The 23,802-nt window shown below is 41.0% G+C and overlaps 1 protein-coding gene across 1 annotated transcript in view; it reads left to right on the top strand.

The window, feature by feature from the left end:
- Window positions 1-17,320, top strand: part of Mroh2b (maestro heat like repeat family member 2B) — a 75,290-nt gene extending 57,970 nt beyond the window's left edge. Inside the window, 9 exon segments of the mRNA XM_004848578.2 lie at window positions 808-948; window positions 1,328-1,442; window positions 2,019-2,165; window positions 2,407-2,589; window positions 13,714-13,869; window positions 14,202-14,339; window positions 15,624-15,720; window positions 16,447-16,512; window positions 17,214-17,320. Of these exon segments, the coding sequence (XP_004848635.1) occupies window positions 808-948; window positions 1,328-1,442; window positions 2,019-2,165; window positions 2,407-2,589; window positions 13,714-13,869; window positions 14,202-14,339; window positions 15,624-15,720; window positions 16,447-16,512; window positions 17,214-17,320 (1,150 nt within the window).
- The last annotated feature ends 6,482 nt before the right edge of the window (window positions 17,321-23,802 follow it).

Here is a 23,802-nt window from a genome sequence, read left to right as displayed (position 1 = left end):
TTATTCTAGGAACATTCAAATTCTGTGACATTCAAGTTTACCAAGGAAGAATAAAAATGAAAATAAATGCCATATGCCATCAAGTCTAAGACTTCAGCAATTGAGAGAAACAATATTATTTTGTGTGCTATTGAGAAGAAAGACTTCCAATTAATCCATAAGTCAATGCTTTCTTATACTGTTAAATTTTCATTTTATGCTTATCAGAAAGTTCTTTGAGGATTGTTAGGTTCAGATATTCATCCTATATCACATTTATTTGTTTCCATTACCTTTGCATAACTTTTCATTCCAATGCCAAATCATAGAACAACCTTTTAAAAGACATTTTAGATAGCTTTAGATTCAACACATGCAGTTCCAATGACACATGTAACTATACTAAAATCACAACAGTATAAAGAGCTGTGCCTAAATCCAAGCATGCACATGTGAATGCAGAAATAATAGCAACTATATCATAATTATTGTCTGTCCAACAGCAAATGCACTTTAAATCCACTTCGAAGATGCATCTTGATTTCAAAGGTACTATTTGAGCATTAGTGAAATATGGTATTTTTAAATTTCCTTTTTAGGGGCTTTTTTCTCATGAGGGGGTTTGACAAGATTCCATGAATGTCATCTGAATATCCTCTTTGACCCAAGACCAAAAAGCATGAATGCAGGGCTGCCTGTTTTTCTGTTCTACAACATCCATTAACCCAAGTTGAGAGAACATTCTAGGAAACAGGAACAGAAAACTTGGGAGTTCACAATTCCCTGTACGGGGTTGACTTACTTTTGTGATACCTACTCTTTCTTTAGGCTCTCAACTGCAACTCTGAAATGCTTGCAAGCCCAACCCATGCGAGAAGGCCTTGCAAAAGACTCTGATGAGGGGGAAAATTTATGGACTCTACTTAGCAATCCTGATACCCATCATATAGGAGTATGTGCTCTCTCCAGGTAATATAAACATATTGTAGAACCAGATAGACACAAAGGAGAAAGCCAAAAGCAACACAGTCAAATTTGCTGAGAGTAATTGACTCACCTAGGATTTATAGTCAAAGGAATACATCAAGGAAGAACAAGGAAAGTGCAATTGGAAGATGTGGTAGAATCAGCCCAAGCTTACCATTCCTCACCCCAAAAAAGCAATTCAAATGGACAGCTTTAAGCAAGCTACATTTAATTGTGATAGTTGGTATTTCAAAATTTAAGTCTTCATGCTCTTTAATCAAGCATTCCTTTTTAGATAAATTATTGCCTGAGAAATAAATAGACTAAGATTCCTTCCATTGTTTAAAGAAAAAAAAATTCTGATAAACTTTGCATTTTCTAGGAGCATGGCAGTCTGGCAACATAGGGTCATATTGAACATCATGGAGCATCTACTCCCCTCTCTCACTTCCTCTTCAGAGAACTACCGCATAACAGGCACAGCTTTCTTCTCTGAGGCAAGCGAGAACAGCCATCAAAGCATGTTCACTGGATTTCTCGGGGTATTTTCTATGAAGTCTGGAGCGTACTGAGAGTGGAACTTGGAAGAGACACCTTCAAGGGGAGCTTCAGTAATGGAGAGACTAGCTCCTGCCAGGGACACCTAAGCAGGGAGTGGAAGAGAAAGCAGAAAACTCCCTAAACCACCTCCTACCCTCTGTCTGCCTTTTCTAGGCAGAAAGACAAATTTGGGAGAGCCAAAGCAAAATGTGATCAAAAACCATAATATTACATACCCTTCCAACTCTGGAGTAAAGTCTGGCTCAGCCATTCCAGAGAAGGAACAAATCAGTAATTCCTGTTGTCTGTGTACCATTTTTCCACTGAGAATACAAGCATGCTCTCATCTAGGTATTCTTACTCTCATCATTACATAACCTCGATATGTGGGCTGCTCACATCTAGAGCTTAGCCTCTGCAAGAACCAAGGGCTTCCTCCTCTGCTCCACAGCTCCGAGGCCCTCTGTGTAATTGTATTTATGACACCTTTGGCACCCTCCCTTAACTAAATTGAACAAATGTATTCATTTCAGCTCATGAAGGAGCCAATACATTGGAAGCATGGGAATCTGCGAGATATGCTGATTCTGATGGACCAGAGTGCCTGGGACTCCAACGCCACTTTCAGGCAAACGGCTATCCGAGGGCTCGGGAACACAGCATCTGGGGCCCCTTACAAGGTAAACAGCATTCACAGGGACAATAGTTTATATATGTAGAGTTTTTAAATAATTATTTTCTAATCCACACCTGGTAATTGCATAGAAATTGAAAGCCCCAAATACACTTGCTCAAGTGGTGGCTCTTGGGTTGAAGTATATGCAACACTAATAGAACTTCAATTTCCTCGTATGGAGACTCCTATATTTCAGAAACACAAAAAAACAATCTTTGAGGTTAAGAGACCTTATTTTTAAATAGGTGAAGAAGCATAAGCAGATAATTTTGGAATTTGTCATCAGAGGCTTATATCATTTGGCTCGTACTGAAGTTGTCTGTGAAAGCTTGAAGGCTCTCAGAAAGATCCTGGAGCTTCTCACAGACAGAGATGTGAGCTTCTACTTCAAGGAGATAGTGCTCCAAACAAGAACCTTCTTTGAAGACGTAAGTGAGCCTGTTTACAAATTTTCCTTCCTCAGAAGAAGTAAATGAACAGAAAAGCTTCAGGTAGTGTTTGTAGAAGGCAATGTCAGTGTCCTACCTGTAGTTCTTGTTCAGCCCAGAAGTCAACTGCAAGTGACTCCCACTCAGGCTGGTGACTTCCTGTGTCTTTCTGCCTGAGGAAACTCCCTGCCTTGGGAATCATGATTGACCTAAGCACAGTAGCCTAGAATTGGTGGGGGAAGAAAGCCCTGGGAAGAACCCCTAAGCAGTGAGAAACAAGAGTCTGTAGATACATTTCCCAGGTTCTTCACTCCTCAGAAGGATTGAGTTCCACTTTCCCATGAGGATAGAACACTCATTATTGCTCCTTTTCTTAGCTTTTGTCCCTATCTTATGCCCATTTCCCTAACTTGCTTCCTGAACTCATCTCCAGGTGCAAATTACTTTCCCTAAAACCCTCATTTCCGGGTTTGCTTCAGGGAATACAAAAATTAGGACAATACTCAATGCAGAATTAGGGCTTGAATAAAGATGACATTACCTTCCAGTACTACCTTTTTCATTTCCCAAATTCAAAGACTCATTTCATCCAGAAATCAGGAAAGCATAGCCCATGGACAAAATCAAGTCCACAGACTGTTTCTCTGATTAAGGTTTTATTGGAACATGGCCATATTCACTGATTCTGTATTGTCCATATCAGTTTTCACTCTCCAGCAGCTGAGTTGATTAGCTGGTAGAGAGACTGTAAGAGTCAACTTTCTCATCACTGGACACAATACATGACACCAACAACTTAAGGAGACATTTAATTTGGCTCCCAATTTCAGCCCATAGTCAGCTGACTTCAAGGCAGAAATATCATGGCACAAGGGCATGCTAGAGAAAGCTACTTAATGTGTGGCCGCTGGAAAGCAGAGCAAGGGAAGAATGCCAAGATGGAAGGAGTGAGGGTCCAGATATAGACCCCAAGATATAGACTCCATGACCCAGCCAGTCACACCTAGACTTCTGCTCTACCAATCCCCAGGGTAGATCCCAAAGCCAATCAAATTGAAAGACCACTAATTGGCACAGAGATCATATGACCAACAAAGTCTAGATTATTTACTGTTGGCCTTCTAGTATCTGATGTAGTACATGGCCCTAAGTTTTAAAAAGATCAGTCAGCAATTCTAAGCATAAGAGAATCATTTTCTTTATATCATCCAGGAAATTACATTTTAGTATTTACTTTTAGTTTATTCACCACCATCAGTGTAAAACACCATCTCACAACTTGTATCTGTTATTTTGTGATCTATACTTCTTTCTTCATGTCCTGTTGTCAAAGGAGATTGAAAACTACTAGTTACCTCCTCTAGTGCATCCTACATAAACATTAAGGCTTTATTAAATTACTTTTTTACCTTTTTGTCTCCATGACTGAAAAGTCTTCATTTCCTTCATTATTCACCATAAATTTTTCCTCTCAATAAATATTTTATAAGCCAGTGACTAAGCTGGATCTCTAAATGAGGCCTGAGAAGTATTGAATAGAATTTAAAGAAAAAAAATTACCTATGAAATCTAATGTTTTCCTATTTATTTGCCCCATTTAAAAAAAATCTTTCTCTTTTTGACTCTTAGAAATTTACTGACCATAAGATCTATAGATTTTAATCTGCAATATATGCCCACAGTCAATAATTCTCGAGTTTTGTATTTTGTTGTTTTCCTTGTTTGTATGCTAGCCTAAATGTAGTCTTTGAAAACAACTTTCTGCTTTTCCCCCAGTTTCTCTGATTTACTAATATCACCTTTAAATCTCAAGTTGTCCTCAAAAAATTTTGCTGGGTTTCCACTCAATTTAGTGTCTTTTGTAAAAATAATAATGATGTTCTATTTTTTATTACACAGATAATTGATAGCAATCTTTAACAAAGGGCTGAAATCACCCCTAAAGGCCCAGATTTTGGGGGTTGTTACTGAACTAATAATAATAATTATCTAGAAATTGAGCCTTCAGTCTACCTTAAAGTTCTGTGGTCAAGATAATGTTTCTCAGTACTTTGAGAAAGGGAAAAAAAAAATTAAAGTCTTTCTGTTTGTTAGGTTAGATCCTTCTTTATTGATAATAGGTATGGATTCCATCACACTTGTATAAAAAAGAAATTTGAAAAAGACTTAGGTCCTGGTAATGACATGCTACTTAGTGTCCATTAATGTCCCGGCCCGCGGGTAAGTCAACGGAGACCCTAGAGGGGGAGCGAGGATGAGAGGGGACAGGGGACACGAGAGATGGAGACAAGACAGGTTTCTGATCAAGTCTCGTTTATTGCAGAAGCTGTTACAACATATATACCGTAGGGCTAGAGGGGAGGAGCAAGAGGAGGGTACTGGGGCTACTTCCTTGTTGCCGGGTAGATTTGCAGCAGGCCCGGATATGTCCGTAAAAGGCACTCAAGAGTTCTAGCGGGGGGGCAAGGCCCCCCACAGGTCCTCCCTTTAAAATTATAATTTTAGAAAGGCGTCAGGAGAGCCAAGCCTGCGGGGGCTGAGCCTGTCTTGGGTCAGAGCAACACACGTGTCTGCACCGTGCACCTTACCCGTCATCGGTTAACCAGAGAATCAAGGCTCTGGCACCTGTCTTAGGCGGCACACGAGGGCTCTCTCATTGCATGGCACGCTTGCTCAGTTGCCCATCATTGGCTTGCCAGCCCACTCACCAGGTGGGGCGAGAACACTTCGCCACGGCAAGGACCTAATCGATGGTCCGACATTCGTCCTGGTCAGCCATTGCCAATCTATTATAGTAGACCTGTATGGGCGCTGTTTTTATTGCCTCTATCTGGGCTCTAAGAAAGGCCATGATTTTGTTATAAAGTACAGGCCCTAAAGAAATGAGCAAGAGTAGACCCAATAAGGGTCCCAGCAAAGGGAGGAGATAAGGGAGGAAACCATTGAGGCCAGTCCAGAGGGGATTTTGAGTGAATTTTTGTCGTCATCTGTTTAAATCTTCCTGAAGTTCGCAAATTTTTCCCCTGACGATCCCAGATTTGTTGGCATAAAAACAGCAATGTTCATTTAAGGCTAGACTGTGAATAAGAGAGTTAAGCTACCCTGATTAAGCTTTTGAAGATAACCAATGTGGACATGCTACAATAACATATTCAGAACTTAACCAATATGAACGTTTTGTAACAACATATTTAGTGCTTAAATATCAAGGACAACCAATACAATCAATTTATAACATATTTAGATAATATTCATTGTGATATGTCTCCCATAAGATTATATAATATAAAATTTACTAGGGGGTCCCTTTAATGAATTAAGACCAGAATAATCATTTTCTGGGTGGCCACTTCTATATTCATCAAAGGGAGTTCCCATCTATAATCGTTTTGACAAACAATTAAGAATATATATCTTTTTATTTTATAACTGTTAATTGTAATTTGATTGTTGCGTGTGGGTAACAATGCACGTCACTTTCATAAAATAAATTTCAGTGGTACTTTGATCAATTAACAACCTGGGAAGAAAAGCATGTCTTTAGTTTAATAATATTATCTATAAGTCAATTTAACAATAGGCGAATATCCTTTGAAGAGGAAGGAACATATTGAGCTCAACTGTACAAACACAAACAACAGACAATAGACAAACATATAAGACAGTGTGTAAAATTAGGGTGCACCCAAATATAACTAGCCAAATTGAATTATACTATACTCTTGATGATTATTAGATTGTAATTGTAGGTGCCATTGTTAACTGGTTAAGATTGGACAACGTCAGGTCATCGGCATCATCAGCACACCTATCAACTTGTTTTACTAGGCGTTCTGGGAGCCACCTGGCTGACTTCATTTCCTTGGAGTAAATACACACCGATCCTCAGCCCCAGATAAGTACAGGATCCGGCCCGTGCCATGAGTGGTCCAGGGGGTCTTTCCACATCACCGAGGCAAATTGTCGTTGCGTCTCTGGTTGCCAGAAACGATTGGCTGCAGATAAACCTTTGGCATCCAAATTTAAGAAGTTAAGAATAAATAGTGCATGTGATATCAGATTTCTAGGAGACCCCTTAGTGGGATACCATTCCCCCTTTTTTATTTTGTCTAAAGTAATTTTAAGTGTGAGATTAGCCCTTTCTATAATGCCTTGTCCCTGTGGATTATATGGGATTCCCGTTATATGTGTTATTGTAAATTGTTTGTAAAATTTGGAGAAGCCAGAGCTGATATAGCCAGGACCATTATCTGTTTTAATTTGTTGTGGGCAGCCAAGCACTGAGAAGGCAGTGAGGAGATGAGCAATGACGTGTTTAGTAGCTTCCCCAGATTGCAGGGTGGCAAATATGAATCCACTATATGTATTAATGTTGACATGTATATATTTAAGATTTCCAAATTTAGGGTAATGTGTGATGTCCATTTGCCATAGGGCATTTGGAATCAAGCCACGAGGATTAACTCCCAGATGAGGTGTAGGAAGGTGCAGAGTGCACGTAGGGCAGGCCTTAACAATTTGTCTAGCTTGTTCTCTAGTAAGCTTATACATAAGGCGAAGCGTGTGAGCATTAAGATGATGGAATTGGTGTGCCTTCTGTGCTTGGTCAATCGGACTGGGGGCATCAGTATTTATTGAATAGGCAAAAGCCTGAGGTCTTGTGGCTAGGTCTGCTAAGCGGTTGCCCTCTGCAAGTGGGCCGGGTAGGTTAGAGTGGGCGCGAAGGTGCCCAATGAAAAAGGATTTGGATCGTTTTCTGATTAGATCTTGTAATTGGAGGAAAAGACCACCAGTCTGAGAGGCAAGTTTGATCAGTCCACATGTTTCTAATAAGGGAACAGATTGGGCAATGTAAGCACTGTCAGTAAAGAGATTAAAAGCTCGGGCAGGAAATGCGGTAAAGACCGCTATGACTGCCTGGAGCTCGGTTAACTGGGCCGAAGAGTGGGCGGTTTGGAACTGGACAATGTTATCATCCCACACATAGGCAGCCATTCCAGTGGAAGAACCGTCTGTAAAAACGGGTAGAGCCTCTGGCAGAGGAAAGCAAGAAGTGATCTTCGGGAAAATGAAGTCATGTCTGTTGGCAAAGTCAATAAGTTTGCTGGGAGGATAGTGGTTGTCCAATAACCCTGAATAAGAAGCAAGAGCAATTGGGCAGGAATCGGTGGTTTGTATAAGCCAATCGACCTGGTCCTTAGGGTAGGGTTGGATAATGACATCAGGTTCTTTTCCAAAGTACATCTTTCCATGGTCTCTGCCCAAGATAACTAGGTCTGCAACTGCAACATAATAGGGGTAAAAGACCCGCTTAGGGGAAACTGGGAGATGAACCCACAAAAGGGGAGCGGTTTGCCAAAAGACAGCAGTGGGAGAGAGGGAGGTTTTGCAGATGATATACTGTAAAGGAGAGTTATAATCCATAAAAGTAATTGTTTGATTTTGAATGGCTTGTTCCACTGTACTGATGGCTTTGCGCCCCTCGGCAGTGAGCTGTCGAGGTGAAGTAGGGTGGTTATCACCTTGTAGGGTATCATAGAGAGGCTTCAGGTCATGTTTAGTGAGCTTTAAATAGGGCATAAGCCAATTAATGTCTCCTAGCAATTTTTGGAAGTCATTTAAAGTCTTAAGACCGTCCAGCCGCAAGGTAAGCTTTTGGGAGGAAATGTGACGTCCCTTCATCTGAAATCCAAGGTAGTTATAAGGGTCTTTTAGTTGAACCTTATCAGGGGCAATCTGGAGGCCATGAGATTCAAGTGCCCGTCGAAGGTCAGCATAACAAGCTAAAACCTCACTTCCTAATTGCCCCGCTACAAGGATATCATCCATGTAATGGATAATATACATTTGAGGCCAATTGTCTCGGGTGGATTGGAGTGCCGCGGCTACAAATGACTGGCACAGGGTGGGACTATTGGCCATGCCTTGGGGCAGAACCAGCCACTGAAAGCGCTGCATTGGGGTACAGAAATTGGTCGCTGGAAGGCTAAATGCGAAGCGTTTTTGATCAGCAGGATGTAAGGGAATGGTGAAAAAGCAATCCTTTAAATCAATAATAATCTTGTAATACCCAAGGGGAATGGCTACCGGCGAAGGGAGACCAGGTTGTAAAGCTCCCATGAGTACCATGGTTTTATTAACTGCTCTAAGATCTTGTAAGAGTCTCCATTTTTCCGACCGTTTTTTAATGACAAAAATGGGAGTATTCCAAGGGGAGTGGCTAGGAATAATATGGCCAGCATGAAGCTGTTCCTGCACCAACTGTTGAGCTGCTGACAATTTCTCCTTAGAGAGGGGCCACTGATCGACCCACACTGGATCATCTGAGAGCCAGGTAATCTTTTCAGCATGGGCCGCAGGAGTGTCAATGGCCCCTATGGAAAATGGCCTAGCCCTGCCCGAGGGGGCCGAGGGACAGGCTCAATGGGGTGAGTAAGGTTTGTAGGGTGTTTCCCCAGTCCCGTTCCTGGAATGTACCCATTTTTAAACATCTGCATAGTGACAATTTCATTGGGGCTGGAAATAATTATCCCCATTTGTGATAGTAAGTCTCTTCCCCATAGATTAATAGGTAACCCTGAAATGATATAAGGTTGAATGGTGCCCTGATTACCATCTTGGTCTCTCCAGGTCAGATCTTTGGCACTTTGTTTAGGATTTTCACTCTGACCTATACCCCCGAGATGGGTGAGGGTGTCTTTTAATGGCCATGCCTGAGGCCAATCCTCTCCCTTTATGATAGTTACATCAGCACCAGTGTCAACCAGCCCAGAAAATTGTCTCCCATCTAACCACAAGGTCACGAGAGGCTTTTGTGCTGAAAGTATCTCTGACCAGTAAACATCAGATGAGCCGAATCCCTGGCTGCCTCGGGCGTTGTTTAGAGCCTTATTAGAGGTAGAGAGAAGGGGAAGGAGTAGCAATTGAGCAAATCTTTGGCCTGATTGAATGGTATTAATAACTTTGGGAGAAGAAACCATAACTTTAATTTCCCCAGAGTAGTCATTATCTATCACTCCTGGGTAAACCAACAGCCCATTTATGGTACTACTGCTTCGGCCTATTACGAGGCCAAAAGTCTCTCTAGGTAAGGGTCCAAAGACTCCTGTGGCGAGGGCCTGGACTCCCATTTCTGGGGTCAATACTGTGTGGGTGGTGGCACTGAGGTCCAATCCGGCACTTCCTTTTGTGGCTCTGATGAGGTCTGAAATGGATTGCTGTTTATTGGAGCAAAATTGAGCGCCCCGTAAATTTGTTTGGAGTTGGGGGCCTGGGGCTGGCCCCCTTTCCCGTTTCCCGAATTCGAATCCTTAAGAGGGGGAAGGGGTCGGCCCTGGGCATCAGTTTTGGATCGGCACTCACTCGCCCAATGCCTCCCCCGATTACATCGGGGGCAGGGCCCGGGGGGCGGAGCATTGGGGCCCTGCATTTTAGTGGTCGGGCATTCTCTAGCAAAATGGCCGGTGGCCCCACACCGGAAACACTTATTGCCGACGTGGCGTTGCAAAAATTGTTTGACTGTGAAGCCTTGCATGGCGGCCGCCATGGCAAGGCCCTGTTGGTAGGCGGCCCCAATCTCAGAACAAAGGCGAATGTAGCCGGAAAGGTCAGTTTTCTTTTTATAGGGGCGGATAGCGGCCTGACAGGCGGCATTGGCGTTCTCAAAAGCAAGCTGTTTAACAAAATCTGTCCCTGTCTCCGCGCTCCCAAAAATCCGGCCTGCCGCCGTGAGAAGGCGGTGGACAAAGTCCGCAAATGGCTCGTCTGGGCCCTGCCGAATGTTAGTGAGGGAGGCACTCACGTCTCCTTTGGAGGGGAGCTTTTTCCAGGCCCTAGTGGCGGCGGTCTGAATCTGGGCATATAACCCCGCATCAAATTGTATTTGTTGGTCGTTGGCGGCGTAGGCCCCCTCCCCAAGGAGCATGTCAAGCACCCATCCATTCCCCGCCTGAGCATTGCGCCTAGCAGTTTCTCGGCAATTTTTAACATATTTAGATTTCCATAATAAATAATCACCTCCTGTAAGGGTGGCGCGGGCCAGAGTCTGCCAATCAATTGGGGTGAGCCAATTTTCTGCCACCGATTCTAAAATAGCCATGGTGTAAGGTGCAGTGGCCCCATATTGAGCTGCAGCCGTTTTAAATTTTTTAATGACCTTAAAATCAAAACCACTGTGGTGTCTTCACGCCTGTCTCTGTGCGTCAGTAGTTTTAGTTACGGGAAAGGCTTCCGCATTTTTAAGTTTCAGGGATACTCCCGACCCGGATGGCACCCTAGGGGCCGCCCCTCTAACGGGGGGTCGTGGCTTAAGTTTGTCTTCTCTACGGACATTTTTATGGGCTTTGCCTGTTCTTAAGCCTTCAAGCTGGGTAATAAGTTCTTGGTGTTCCTTTTCTAACCTTATCTGTTCTTTTAGAAATTCTATTTTGTCCCGGAGTTCCTTTTGGGGATCAACAACAGGACATGCCAGAGTGGGAGTGTCGGGGCCTGAAGAGATATAAGGAGGGGGATATCCGGAGTCGCCCCACAATGCTCCCCCCGCGGGCTCCTCCGACCCGGAGCCCTCTTGGGGCGGATCTGGGGGCGGAGGCGGGCCACGATAGGCTTGAAGGGAGGGATATAGGGGCGGAACCTTCCGCGAGGGTGGGGCTGTCCTAGAGGCGGTGGCGGAAAGCAAGGAAGCAGGGGTTCGGCGAGGCCCTGCCCTACAGGGCTTGGCAGGGTTCGTGGCCGTTTGGGGTTGGTCCGAAGGGACGTCATGTCCGTCGGGGGCGGGATCGTCGTCACTGTCAAAGGACATCAAGTCCTCTTCTTTGTCTGACAAAGAAGTCGTGGTCTCAACGGGCCTGGGCCCCGGCGCCATATTGGCCCGGGAGACTGCGTCAGAATCACTGGCGGGTGTCAGCCCCTTACCATCTCGGAGAGCTACCTCCCCAGCCTGTATAGCCTGCGCCACCAGTGGATCCCTCGCTTTATGAGAAATAATATCATTAATCAAATTCCAATATGAGAACGCCGCAATAGGGACCTTCCCGGGTCCGCAAGTGGCATAATAATCCTGGAGAGCTTCCCCCACCTTTTTCCATCTCTGTTCGTCAATGGTTCCCTCAGCAGGGAACCAGGGACAGAGATCTTTAATATAATCAAAAAATCTTAACAACTGTTTGACTGTAACCTTTACCCCTCGTGCCTGTAATGTCTTCTTGAGACCTTGCACAAACAATTCGTGCTGACTAATGCCCTGTCCCATAATCGCTGCTCAACTTACCGAGGTGCAAAAAGACGGCAGGTCCACGTCAATTGCAAGCCTCTCCCGTGTCGAGTGTGCTCTTTGTTCCTCAATCTTAATCTTAGGGCCCCTGAGCAGCGTCCTTCACTGGATCCCCCGTTCTCTGGCCGCACGTTGGGCGCCACTTGTCCCGGCCCGCGGGTAAGTCAACGGAGACCCTAGAGGGGGAGCGAGGATGAGAGGGGACAGGGGACACGAGAGATGGAGACAAGACAGGTTTCTGATCAAGTCTCGTTTATTGCAGAAGCTGTTACAACATATATACCGTAGGGCTAGAGGGGAGGAGCAAGAGGAGGGTACTGGGGCTACTTCCTTGTTGCCGGGTAGATTTGCAGCAGGCCCGGATATGTCCGTAAAAGGCACTCAAGGGTTCTAGCGGGGGGGCAAGGCCCCCCACACAGTAAGGTTATCTTTCTGCAAATATTTCTGCAACTATATTTAAACCTATGATACTTTGTCCCTCTATTTTTCTAAAGATTAAGCATAAGACTGTCATCTCCAAGTTTGCCCTCTCTCTCTCTCTTTCTCTCCCACCCTCCTGCCCCTTCATTAGATGCTTTAATGAAATAGTAGAAATGTAAACATAGTTGTTACTTATATTCCAGTCTTTTTGCCATATTTCACACTTCCTGAGCAAATCATTTTACCTCATAATCCATTTTCTCAATTTAAAAATGAAGGCATTGGACATGTATATATTTCTTAATATCTCTGTCATCCTCCTAAAACATCATTGCCACTTCTTTTTTCTGCTTTTTCATTACTCTGCGTTTCATTTTATTGATGTGAGAAAATTCCAAAGGTGTTTCTTTTCTTGTTTTAAGTAAATGTCTATCTTTTGGGTATTTTGCTTTGGGTTTTCTTTCTTTAAAAAAAAAAACGAGATTTTTTTTTTTTTTTACAAATATATTATATACCTTGACCTTAATCCTAATATATTTAAAGAACTATTTCTGCTTTCAGGTCTATTATTCCAAGGTATTTATTATGCATTCATTTAGCTATTCTGACCTTTTCCTAAAAAGTCATCTTTATTTTGCTTGAACATCTATATCAATTTCCCTTTTTATTTTTCTTGCTTAGCTAAATAATATTCTATACCCAGAACACATTTTCATTCATCCCTCTGTATTCATATGCACATTTTAAACTAGTTCTCTAAGCCTGAAAACAAAGCTTTCGGAAAACTCATCTAACTTCATTTTTTTTTTCCTGTGTTGGGACTCTGAACTATATCAGTAAAGCACATACATGAGATAATAGGAGTCTGTCTTCCTCCAAATTCTTACCCTTTGTTTCTTGAAGTCATCACCTACTATCCTGGACAAAAAGCAAGGAAATTCCATAACTTCAAGAGAAGAGCCAGGCACTTTTTTGTTTAACCTGAGACTCAAGGTCCCAATATCTGAGATCCCTGCAGAAAGTGTTTAGCATCTTGGAAAAGAGTTCAGTATCTTAGGCAATTAGATTAAAGGTCCCATAACTCCAGGCTAATGATGCAATCAGGTTGATTTGTGTAACATGGACATGAATCCTCTCTGGCATCCTGCTGCCAGTGCTCCTGTTTATCATTCCTATGGCCACACTTTCCCACTAGTTACTCAAAGGCAGAAATCAAGCCTACACTTCTATAGCATCACTGGAACCCTAGACTCATGTTTTTGTTTTATTTTAATTTATGCAGTTTGGAACAGAGCTTCCAGAAGAAAAAAAAGACTTCTTTTAACTAATAGAGACCATCATCTTGGTTTCAGCCTTTCTTTACTGAAGTAGAGCAGTACTTCAGGGTGGGCTGGCAGGGAATGGCCTATGAGAAGATGCACTTGTCACCACAGGAGCAAGATAACGTGAGACTGACTGCCATCATCTTATTTGAGAATCTGGCATCCCTAACAGGAAGACAGTGGAAGACATTTTTTGCTGAAGAGATAAAAAAGAGCATGATTTCATTCCTTCTCCACCTCTGGGATCCCAATCCCAAGATTGGAGCTGTAAGTCGCCCTGCACAGACACCTGTACCTCCTCTTGTCCCAGGGCTGACAAGTGCCAGTAAGCCTGATCTAACTAAAGCAGAAGCCAGATCTAAAATCACCCCCAAGACCTGAGCCTAAAAACTATTTCTCCAGCTCTGGGTTCTTTCTTGTCATCTCTTCCCAAGTTTACTGTTCCATCCTTGAAACTGGAAAAAACACTAGAAGTGATTGTAACGCTCTTTGAACCACTGACTTTTACTACTACTTCCCCAATACTACTCAGCATTTCTTCCTTTCTGGAATGAGGTCCCTACCTTGTGGACTGTGACCCAGAAAACACTGTTTTTTAGGCTTGTCGTGATGTCTTGATCATCTGCTTCCCTTTCCTGGGCCTTCAGGAACTCTATGAGATACTAGACCATCTCCTTGATCAAGACCTACCAAGAGCCAGAGATTTCTATAGGCAATTTTGTATGAAACTGGTGAGTGTACAGCAGATACCACCTGAAAATGGCAGAACAAGAGACTAAACCAGTCCCATATGGGAAAGCAACATAACAAAGAATCTCTGGCCTGTCAGGGATCACAATGATTCTAGGTATCCACCCACGTTGCCTTCTTCTCCTTCTCCTAGCACTATGATCTGCTCTTCCAGGTTCCAGAAACTTCCATCTGTCGATTCATTTCTTAATCCCTAGTGCCTTCCTGAATAAATTTAAACACCCATAAGATAACTTTCAATCAATTAATTAATCAATAAATGGCTGCATGAATGTTTACTGGCCTTTAGAGTTCCCTTTTGAGGACTTATAAGGTGATGAAAATAAAGGGTCATTATATTAGACAGCTTTCCCATTGCTGAGATATTATAAAAGACACCTGTAATTTAAAAGAGAGGTTAAATTTGGCTCACAGTTTCAGGGGATTCAGTCCATGGTCAGTTCTCCAAAGTAGAAACACCATAGTGTTGGGAGCAATGCTACATAATTCTAGGGAAAAATCATTTGAGTAGGCCTAGTTCTCCTGCCTACAGGCCAGCAATAGCACTCCAAGACATACTTCCATTTTGGCCTCAGGTCACAAGGGAGATCTCAATGATCCCATGATGCTGTAATCCTCCAGGACAAGACCACACCTGTGGGAGACACCCTGGGAGGAACCAAATCTTCATCTGTGTAGTTCCTGGAAGGAACTAAATCTTCATCTGCATAGTTCCTCATTGTTCTTAGATTTCCGCTGCCCCCACTCAGTCTTTTGTTACACCTTGTTCATCCCAATATGATACTGAAATCTACATTATTCATTTGTTACATTTGTTTCTTTGGACGGACTAAATAAAAGGTGCTGCAAGCTAGGGCTTCTTGTCTTTGCCGCCTAGAGCAGCACTGATCAGACCCGAAGCTCAGCTTCTTCTCAGTCTCATTTGTCTACCTTTCCTGTAATTCGCCATGTGCTGCCGTGGCTCACCGGAGACTAGGACTTACTGCAGAGGTTCTGGTAACGTCCCCTTCCCCTGCTCCCTACACCACAGCAGAGCAAAAATGCTTAGTTCAAGGCAGCCAGGATGCAGTGCAGAGGAATAGTGCTAGAGAGGGAAAAGTGATACAGTACTTAAGGTTACACCAGGTACTATGCCCACCAGGCACACCCAGAAATGTTTTTCCCTAATCTCCTTGCTGCTTCTTAAACCAATTAAGTTGACATAATTAGTTCAATCACCACAGTCACTTTCCAGTTGCCCTCTTTGTAAAATTCATCTCTTGTAAGCAAAGAAAAATCAGGAAATTCTGTGGATCCTCCACACACACTCGTTCACCTTTTTCACCAGCAGCTGGGAGATGATCAGGAGTGCAGCTGTCAAACTCACAGGTGAGTTCACATCCACATTCCCCACTCAGATGTGTCTGTTCTTTCCCAACTAGTTTTTGTTTTGACCAAAAGGCTACCCAAGGCTTAACACCGGTATGATTGGTATGACCCTTACCTCCCAATCTTCCCCCGCAAAAAAAGACCAGGAAGAAAATCATTTCGTGTCTTTCAACATCTTCCTTCAAGAGAACATGTTTTCTTTCACAGACGAAAGCATATAACCTCTTCTGACTTGCCAGCACTCACCCTCCTCCCATCAGAGGGTGTCCTTGCTGAACCTTCCACTCTCCTCCTGGTTACGAGTCATTGCTTTTTCATTTCCCCCAAGTCTATGCCTCAAGCCTGCTGCCTTTTCATGCTTTCCTTCACTTCATCCCTTAATTGAAACCATACTCAGCATTCTAACCTCAGTTTAAACTGAGAGCTTGAGCAGTAACATGATACAAATAGAACGCATGTTGATGTGGGGACCAGCAGATCTTGGTCTTGCGATGTTGTCCTGAACAGTTAACCTTTCTGTGTTACCTCTTTGTCAAATTACTAACATGAAGCTCGGGGGCCATTTCCAGACATGGGGCTCAAAACCCAGTAAAGGTTCTCCTAACATCATCCTAAGGAAGGATTGCAGAGGGAGATATAGAATTTGCTCATTCACTAACCAGGTGAAGAGTCTTACATGATCCACTTCTCTCCTAAATCAGTAACTTTTTCTTCTGTTGAATTTAGATGCCATTGTCCTCAATTTGACCAGCCAATATGTGGAGTTATTAGACAGAGAACAGTTGACCACACGTGAGTGCCAACCCTAGTTTCTGCCCAGCTTACTGTTACATTTTAGGGAAAGAGAAGCTGTTACAGCTCCAAATTCTGTATGAGTCCAGAAACAGAAAATTTTTAAATATACATTTACTAGTGCCCATTAATTTCACAAAATATTGAGTTAAAGTAGGGTTTTATACATGCACAGAATGTATTTTAATCAGACCCACCCCTAAAAAATTTTAGGATACAATTGTTGTCTCTGAGGCGCTCTAGACCGTGGAATTTCTATACAATTTAAAGCAACCTCCAGCTCCAAATTTTTGTATATGTCATTCCCAACAGACTATGATTTTTCAGTTGTCTAAATCTACTGATCACAAGCTCAGGACCTCTTCTCTTCTCCCTCCTCCCTCTTCCCCCATTCTCCCCCTGCCCTTTCTCTCCATACTGGAGGTTGAACCCAGGGCCTCACTCAGGCGAAGCCCACACTTTACCACTGACCTACACCTCCAGCCACTCTTTCTTTATTTCAGTGTTAAGATTCTAGACTTGTAGCTCCAAATTCTGGCTTTCAGAGTAAAACATGAGCATTAGGACCTGAGTATCACACAGGTTTGACTCTCAATGGTAGCTTTACACTGCCTCATAAATTGAGCATTGGTTCAGGACGTTCCTTCTGCTGGGGTCTGGTTCTCTTCATTCACTTATCCTAGCTACTCTTTCCATTTCAGGACTCCAAGCACTTTGCCTAGACCCCTGTATTGGTGTCCAAAGAGCAGCCAAAGCTGCCTTGCAGACCCTCCTGAGAAGGTGTAAAGAGACAAGTATCCCTCTGTAAGCCATCAAGAAATAAACTGCTAGGCTTTTTCTAAAAGTGACTCCTGTATTAACTGATAAATTTGTGGGAAGATGGTGCATAGAATGGGAATCTTGGGTAGGAAAGTCTTCATTTCTACAATCTCCTTGGTGGCTTCCACTAGTAAAAAAATAAATCCCACAAATTCACTTCAGGAATAACCTGTATTTGATTGGCGACAGCCTCATGGTTTTGCACAGGTTAGTCCTCTATCTTGGGATACTTAAATCCCAGCACACATCAAAAAGTGACAGAACTTGACACAATTACACTGCCAGTAATAAGACAGCTACTGTTACTTCCACATATAAACCTTTCCTCTTATATCTTCATCAGCTTTGAATTACTACCCACACTCTTTCTAAAATACAGTCTTAACAATAAATCTTAACCTGTCTATTTGCTCCTGGGTTGTAATTTACACATCAAGACAATGCCAGGTAATTTTCTGCAAAGAACCCTACCTGAAATTTTACCAGATTTTATTGTTTCCTTTTCATTTTTTAACATAGAGCAATATTGCATGTCTGTTGTGCATATATGGGGTGTGTATACTAACATTCTTCATAATAACTGGAGCATAATTCTTTACTCTTTTCCATGATGTGTAAGTGGACAGTTCCATACATGAAATTAGGTACATAAAAAGAAGTTTCCAACACAGAACTTGATACTCATTCAGCATCACCATCATAATCATTTATTACCAGCATGACTAATATATCCCTCTAGAATACCCCTGAAAATTCCTATTATTTTTATTCTAATCTCTTCATTCTCAAACTTTTTGGGGAAGCATCTCTTGTTCCTACAGAATCCAGAAGCTGAAAGTGACACTTGGTTCAAAAATTCTGGACCAAGTGTCCTTTTATTCATTTATCGAATAAATATTTACTGAGTACCTACAATTTTATAAGGTATTGTTACAGCCAGTGGGAAAACGGGAATGAGGAAAAACAGAAGATCTGTGCCCTTGTAGAGTTGGTATTCCATGAAATCTGTATATGTATTCCAGAGATAGAGCCAGCCTCCAGGATGTTCCTGGTGCCTCTTGGTATCGATGCCCTCAAACAATGAATAGGATTGACCTGTGCAGCCAGTACACTACCTCAGAAATGATGGATTATGACTTTTAAGACAAGGTCACAGATCGTATTGTGCTCTCTTTAATCACTGTGGAGAAAGCCAGTTGACATACAGTGAGGACACTCAGAGCAACCTTGAGCATATGACATAGGAAGTTCCATGTAACAAAGAATGGATGCCTCCTTGAACAATCAACCCTAATCTATGAGGCCTGAAAGTGAGCAATCTTCAGAATGGACTCATGAACATAAAATCTTCAGGTGACTCTTTAACTGGAACCTGGGGCTGTAAGATGAAATACAGAATGCCTAGCTAAATTTGATTTTTAGCTAAACATCAAATAATGTTTTTCACTAATAGCACACCCCAATTATACATCTCACTAAAAATTATTTATTATTTATTTAAATTTTAAATTTACCTGAGAATCTTATCTTCATATGTGCTACATCTGGCAACTATCTTGCAATCTAATGAGAGTTCTAAGATAGAACCATTAAGTTCCCAAATTCCTGAACCACAAAGCTATGTGATAATAAATCTTTGGTATTTTTAAGTTACTATGTTTTGAGGCAATTTTCCATGCATCGTAGGTAACTATTACACAGAGGGTCCGTGATCTCACCAAAATTGTACGCAAATTTCTGTATATAATTGCATAGGTGAATTTTCTGGATAATAGCTTTCATTAAATTCTTAATGGAGTCAGATGCTATTCCCAAGCATAACATACATGAAACAGGGCAAGAAAAAGGAGGTAAGGGAAAGAGGTTTAAGTGACTTCTGTTAACAGGTTAAAGTGAAGTAACTTTTCAAAATAACACTGTTCTATAAAACTTTCATCAATGATGAAAGTATTTTTTTTCTTCCTACACTGATTGATAGCCACTAACGGCAGCCATTAGTCACATGTAGCAACAGAGCACTTGAAATGTACCTAATATAAATCTGAGGAATCACATTTTTATTAAGCCTTAATTAATTTTAATTAAATAGCCATGGATAGCCAGTAGTTACCATATTGCACAGGAAAGTTTCAGAATGTCAAAAAGCAATAAGAGAATTTGGTTTGAGCCATCTGAGAGCTATAGGTAATTCTCAGTAACTGAGTATCAATCTATTGAAACAAGATTTTGATTTTTTTATATGTCTATATCACCACTGCCCATCTACGTTTGCATTCAATAAAGAACATTTCCTACAGATTGATTGATAAAAATTAGATAGACTGGACACATGAAAAACACTTTGCCACTGAACCTTTAAGTATCTAAACTCTAATATTAGAAAGATTCATCCTGGCAGGAATTTCCAGGACTCTCTTTCTCACATTCTGGATCCAACACTTACCAGCTGTGGGGCTTGAGAAAGACTTATAACCTCTTAGTTCATCAATATCTACAAAATTAAGATCATTCTCTTCCTGAAGGTGCTGTTTTGGAGATTAAATAATACATTTTAGTCCATTCAGGTTGCTATAATAAAATATCTAAGACTGGGTAATTTATAAACAAAGAATTTATTGCTCACACTTCCAATATAAGAAGTCCATGATTAAGATGCCAGCAGATTTAGCATTTGGTAAGGAGCCCTTCCTCATATATGGTAGGAAGTTCCTTCACGTTCTTTTATAAAGGCACTAGTCCTATTCATGGAGCTAAACCGCTAATAACTCTTTTTTTTGTTTTACTTTTATTGGTTCATGTTTGCAGTACATAATGATTACATGCAGTGTAGGGAATTGGTACATGTACATAGAACATCTAAATTCTTTTTTCCCCCTTCCTTCCACCCCCCTTTTATTTTTGCAGCCTCAGATTCATTTTAATATTATGAGACCTTATAAAGTTAATTATAATATATACTGATTGAAAACCAGACCGATAGGGCAAAGAAGATATAAAACATGTAAGACAATTGTACCAAGTCAAGGTACACATTTAGATACATTGTTCACATTGGATTAAAATACCATTTTTTTCATTTTGTTCTTACTATCTGTCATTTATTTTGTGCTATATACATACATATATAAAGTTTTTAATATGAGAAACCATACAATATTTAAGCTCATCTGTATGATTTATTTCACTTAACAGTATGATCTCAAGGAGTATCCATTTTCCTACAAATGACTGAAGTTTATCCTTCTTTATGAGAGAACAGTACTCCACTGTATATAAATACCATATGTTTTATTTATTGATCTGTTGGTGGACATATAGGCTCTTTTTAATATTTAGCTATTATGCATTGCACTGCTATAAACATGCATATACATACATCACTGTAGTATGATGTCTTTAACTCTTTTGGGAAGATATCTAGGAGAGGAATAGCTGAGTCAAATGGAATTTCTACTTTTAGTTTTTTGAAGAGTCTCCTTACTGATTTCCACAGTGGTTATATCACTTTAGAGTCCCACCAACAATAAAGAAAAGCTCCTTTCTCACCACAGCCTCACCAGCTTTTGTTACTGGTTGATTTCTTGGTGGTAACCATTCTTTCTGGGGTGAGATACAATCTCAGTGCTTTTTCAAATAAATTTTATGCTATCCCATTCACCTCCCTCAAGCTCTCTCCCCTCCCTATGTACAAAAGCTTTGTTTTCAGTGTGGTTTTAATTTGCTTTTTCTCACATGGCCAGCAATGTTGAACATTTTTTCATGATTTTATTGGTCATTTTTATTTCCTCCTCTGAGAGATGTCTATTCATTTAAGATGTCTGTTTTTAATTGGGTCTTTAAATTTGGGGTCTAACATTTTTGAGTTCTTTATACATTCTAGATATTAGTATTTTTTCTGAGTAGCTGGCAAAAAAAATTTTCCCATTCTCTAGGTTGTCTCTTCACTCTGTTAGTGGTTTCCTTTGCTACACAGAAGCTTTTTAATTTCATGTGATCTGATTTGTTGATTCTTGGTATTATTTCTTCTGCAATCAGGGTTTGTTCAGAAAGTCTTTGCCTACACCTATGCTTTAAGAATTGTACCCATTTTGTCCTCCAGCAGATTAGGTGTTTCTATTCTAATGTTTAGATCTTTAATCCATTTTTATTTTAATTTAACGCATAGTGAGATATATAGGTCTATTTTCCATATGCCTTTGCATGTGAATAGCCAATTTTCCTAGCACCATTTGTTAAAGAGGCTATCCTTCCTCCAGTGAAGGGATTTGTCCCCTCTGACAAAGATAATACAGCTGAGTATGCCTGGAGTCTTTTTTAATACTTCTTCCTTCCCTACCCATAACTCTTGTCTTTCTTTCTCTTGTCTTATTGCTCTAGCTAATGTTTCAAGAACTGTATTAAACAGACGTTGTAACCACAAACATCCTTGTCTTATTCCTGATTTAGACAGAATGGTTGCAGCTTCTCTCCATTTAGTATGATACTCGCTGTTGGTTTGTCATAGTTGGCTTTTATTAGCTTGAAATAAACACCTTCTATTCCTATTTTCTTCAGGGTTTTTATCATGAATGGGTGTTGGATTTTGTCAAATGCTTTTTCTGCATTTATTGAGATGATCATGTGGTTTTTGTCCTTCTAAATAGAAACATGTAGCATATTTATTTGTGTATGTTGAACCATTCCTGCTTCCCTGGAATGAATCCTACTTGGTGATGTTATATGATTTTTTTTTTATGATTTGATGCATTCTGTTTGCCTGTATCTTATTTAGGATTTTTGCATCTATGTTCCTTAAAGAAACTGGCCTATAGTTCTCTTTTTTTATTGGGTCATTTTCGGGTCTTGGAGTCAGGGTGGAAAAATTCTAATGACTTTCTAAAGTGCCCACCTCTTAATATCATCACCTTGGGATTAGGTTTCAACATGTTAATTCTGTGAAATACAAACATTCAGATTACAGCACATATAAAGCATTCATAAACCTGACACCGAATCATTGTTCAAACAATGTTAGTTCTACAATTTAAATATTAACACTATTAATAATTTATCACTAGACTCCAAATATTTTCATAAACTCAGTGGTACATAAAGCCAGCTGATTATCCAAACTTGTGTGTCCACATTCCCTGTGACTGTTGCTGCCCTTCTTAGAAGGCTAAATATTAGGTAGTTCCTCCAACCCAGGAACTCCCAGGTTACCATGTGATCCTCCTGCTCTGGATGCTTCACAGCCACTGCTGGACCCCATCACAGTACAGCATTCTTACTCTTTTAATTCAAGCAAAATATACAGTTAACCTTTGTGACAGGAGAAATTTTGGTCTCTCTTCCTTCTACAATAATTATTTCTATTGATCCCTCCCAACCACTATGATTCCTCTTCAGGGAGTCATCACTGATCTTTCCTGATGTTTCTCTTTCCACTTAGTCTTCTAAGGACCTTCTGTGATTTAGTCAAAGAGATTCAATGCAAGTATATCATTCAAGTGTGGAAGGCTCCTTGAAGGTCTCAAGGAAATAGTTACAGAGAAAAAGCTTGTTAAAGTACTTTTGAAGAAATTACAGATTATTTTTAGTCCCACTCCTCTTGCTTGCCTCACTATTATTTGTACATGTAATAATTTTTCAACTCATATTTGTTATAGGACAGAGATTCTATGGTGCACATGAACTACCTAATAGGCTAGCAATGCTCTGTAGAGCTATTAATCATGTTATGTTGCAACTCAGTGGTCTGCCCTTTTAACCCAAGTGAGAGCCAGTGCTCTGTGGGTAAATTAGGAACTTTCAGCTTGGCTGACCCTGCTATGAAAGCAGTTTTGCCAGAAAAGAGAAGAACAAAGATTACAGATGGAAAGAAATAAAAATTGGCTTCCAGTGAAAGAGACCAGGGAAATTGTTTATCTGGAATGGTCCCTGCACTGCCATAGTTTCAGAGAATGAAATACAAAATGAGGCATTTCTTCTAGAGCCCTCAACAGACTGAAATTATAGCTGACATTTTCTAATAATGTTTTTATTACATGATTTAGTCTTCAACTCCAGCATTAGCTTTCAAATCACCTAAGCATAGAATTAGAGAAGGCCTGGCCACTCAGATGTAGAAGCAGCCTGGAAGCTCATCATGAGTCCCTAACAGCAGCATTCTCAGTGGTAATTTTATACAATTGCAAGCCTATGAATTATCATTTCCTGGAATTCCTCTTTATTACTCATTTCTTTCAGGTATTCCTTAAAATAGAAGAGTAGAAAAAGTGACAGAATCAAGAGGAATATGGGGACAGTGGAATTCATTACAAAACGTGTGCATGTGTATCTGTCTGTGGTCTGTGTGTCAGTGTATATCACTAAGACATGACCTAAAAGATGGCATTTGTTCCAACTTTTCATCAAACTTTATTTATCTAGTAAAATATGCTTACCTACTTGTATTCCTTCTGGACAAACTGTCCTGGATTTTATTTATTG

This window comes from Heterocephalus glaber, unplaced genomic scaffold (genome assembly GCF_053883595.1).
Source record: "Heterocephalus glaber isolate CG9 unplaced genomic scaffold, H.glaber_assembly_v1.0 deba00001538, whole genome shotgun sequence".
Lineage (NCBI taxonomy): Eukaryota > Metazoa > Chordata > Mammalia > Rodentia > Bathyergidae > Heterocephalus > Heterocephalus glaber.
The sequence above is the reverse complement of the archived record's forward strand: the minus strand, read 5'-3'. Positions and strand labels throughout refer to the sequence as shown.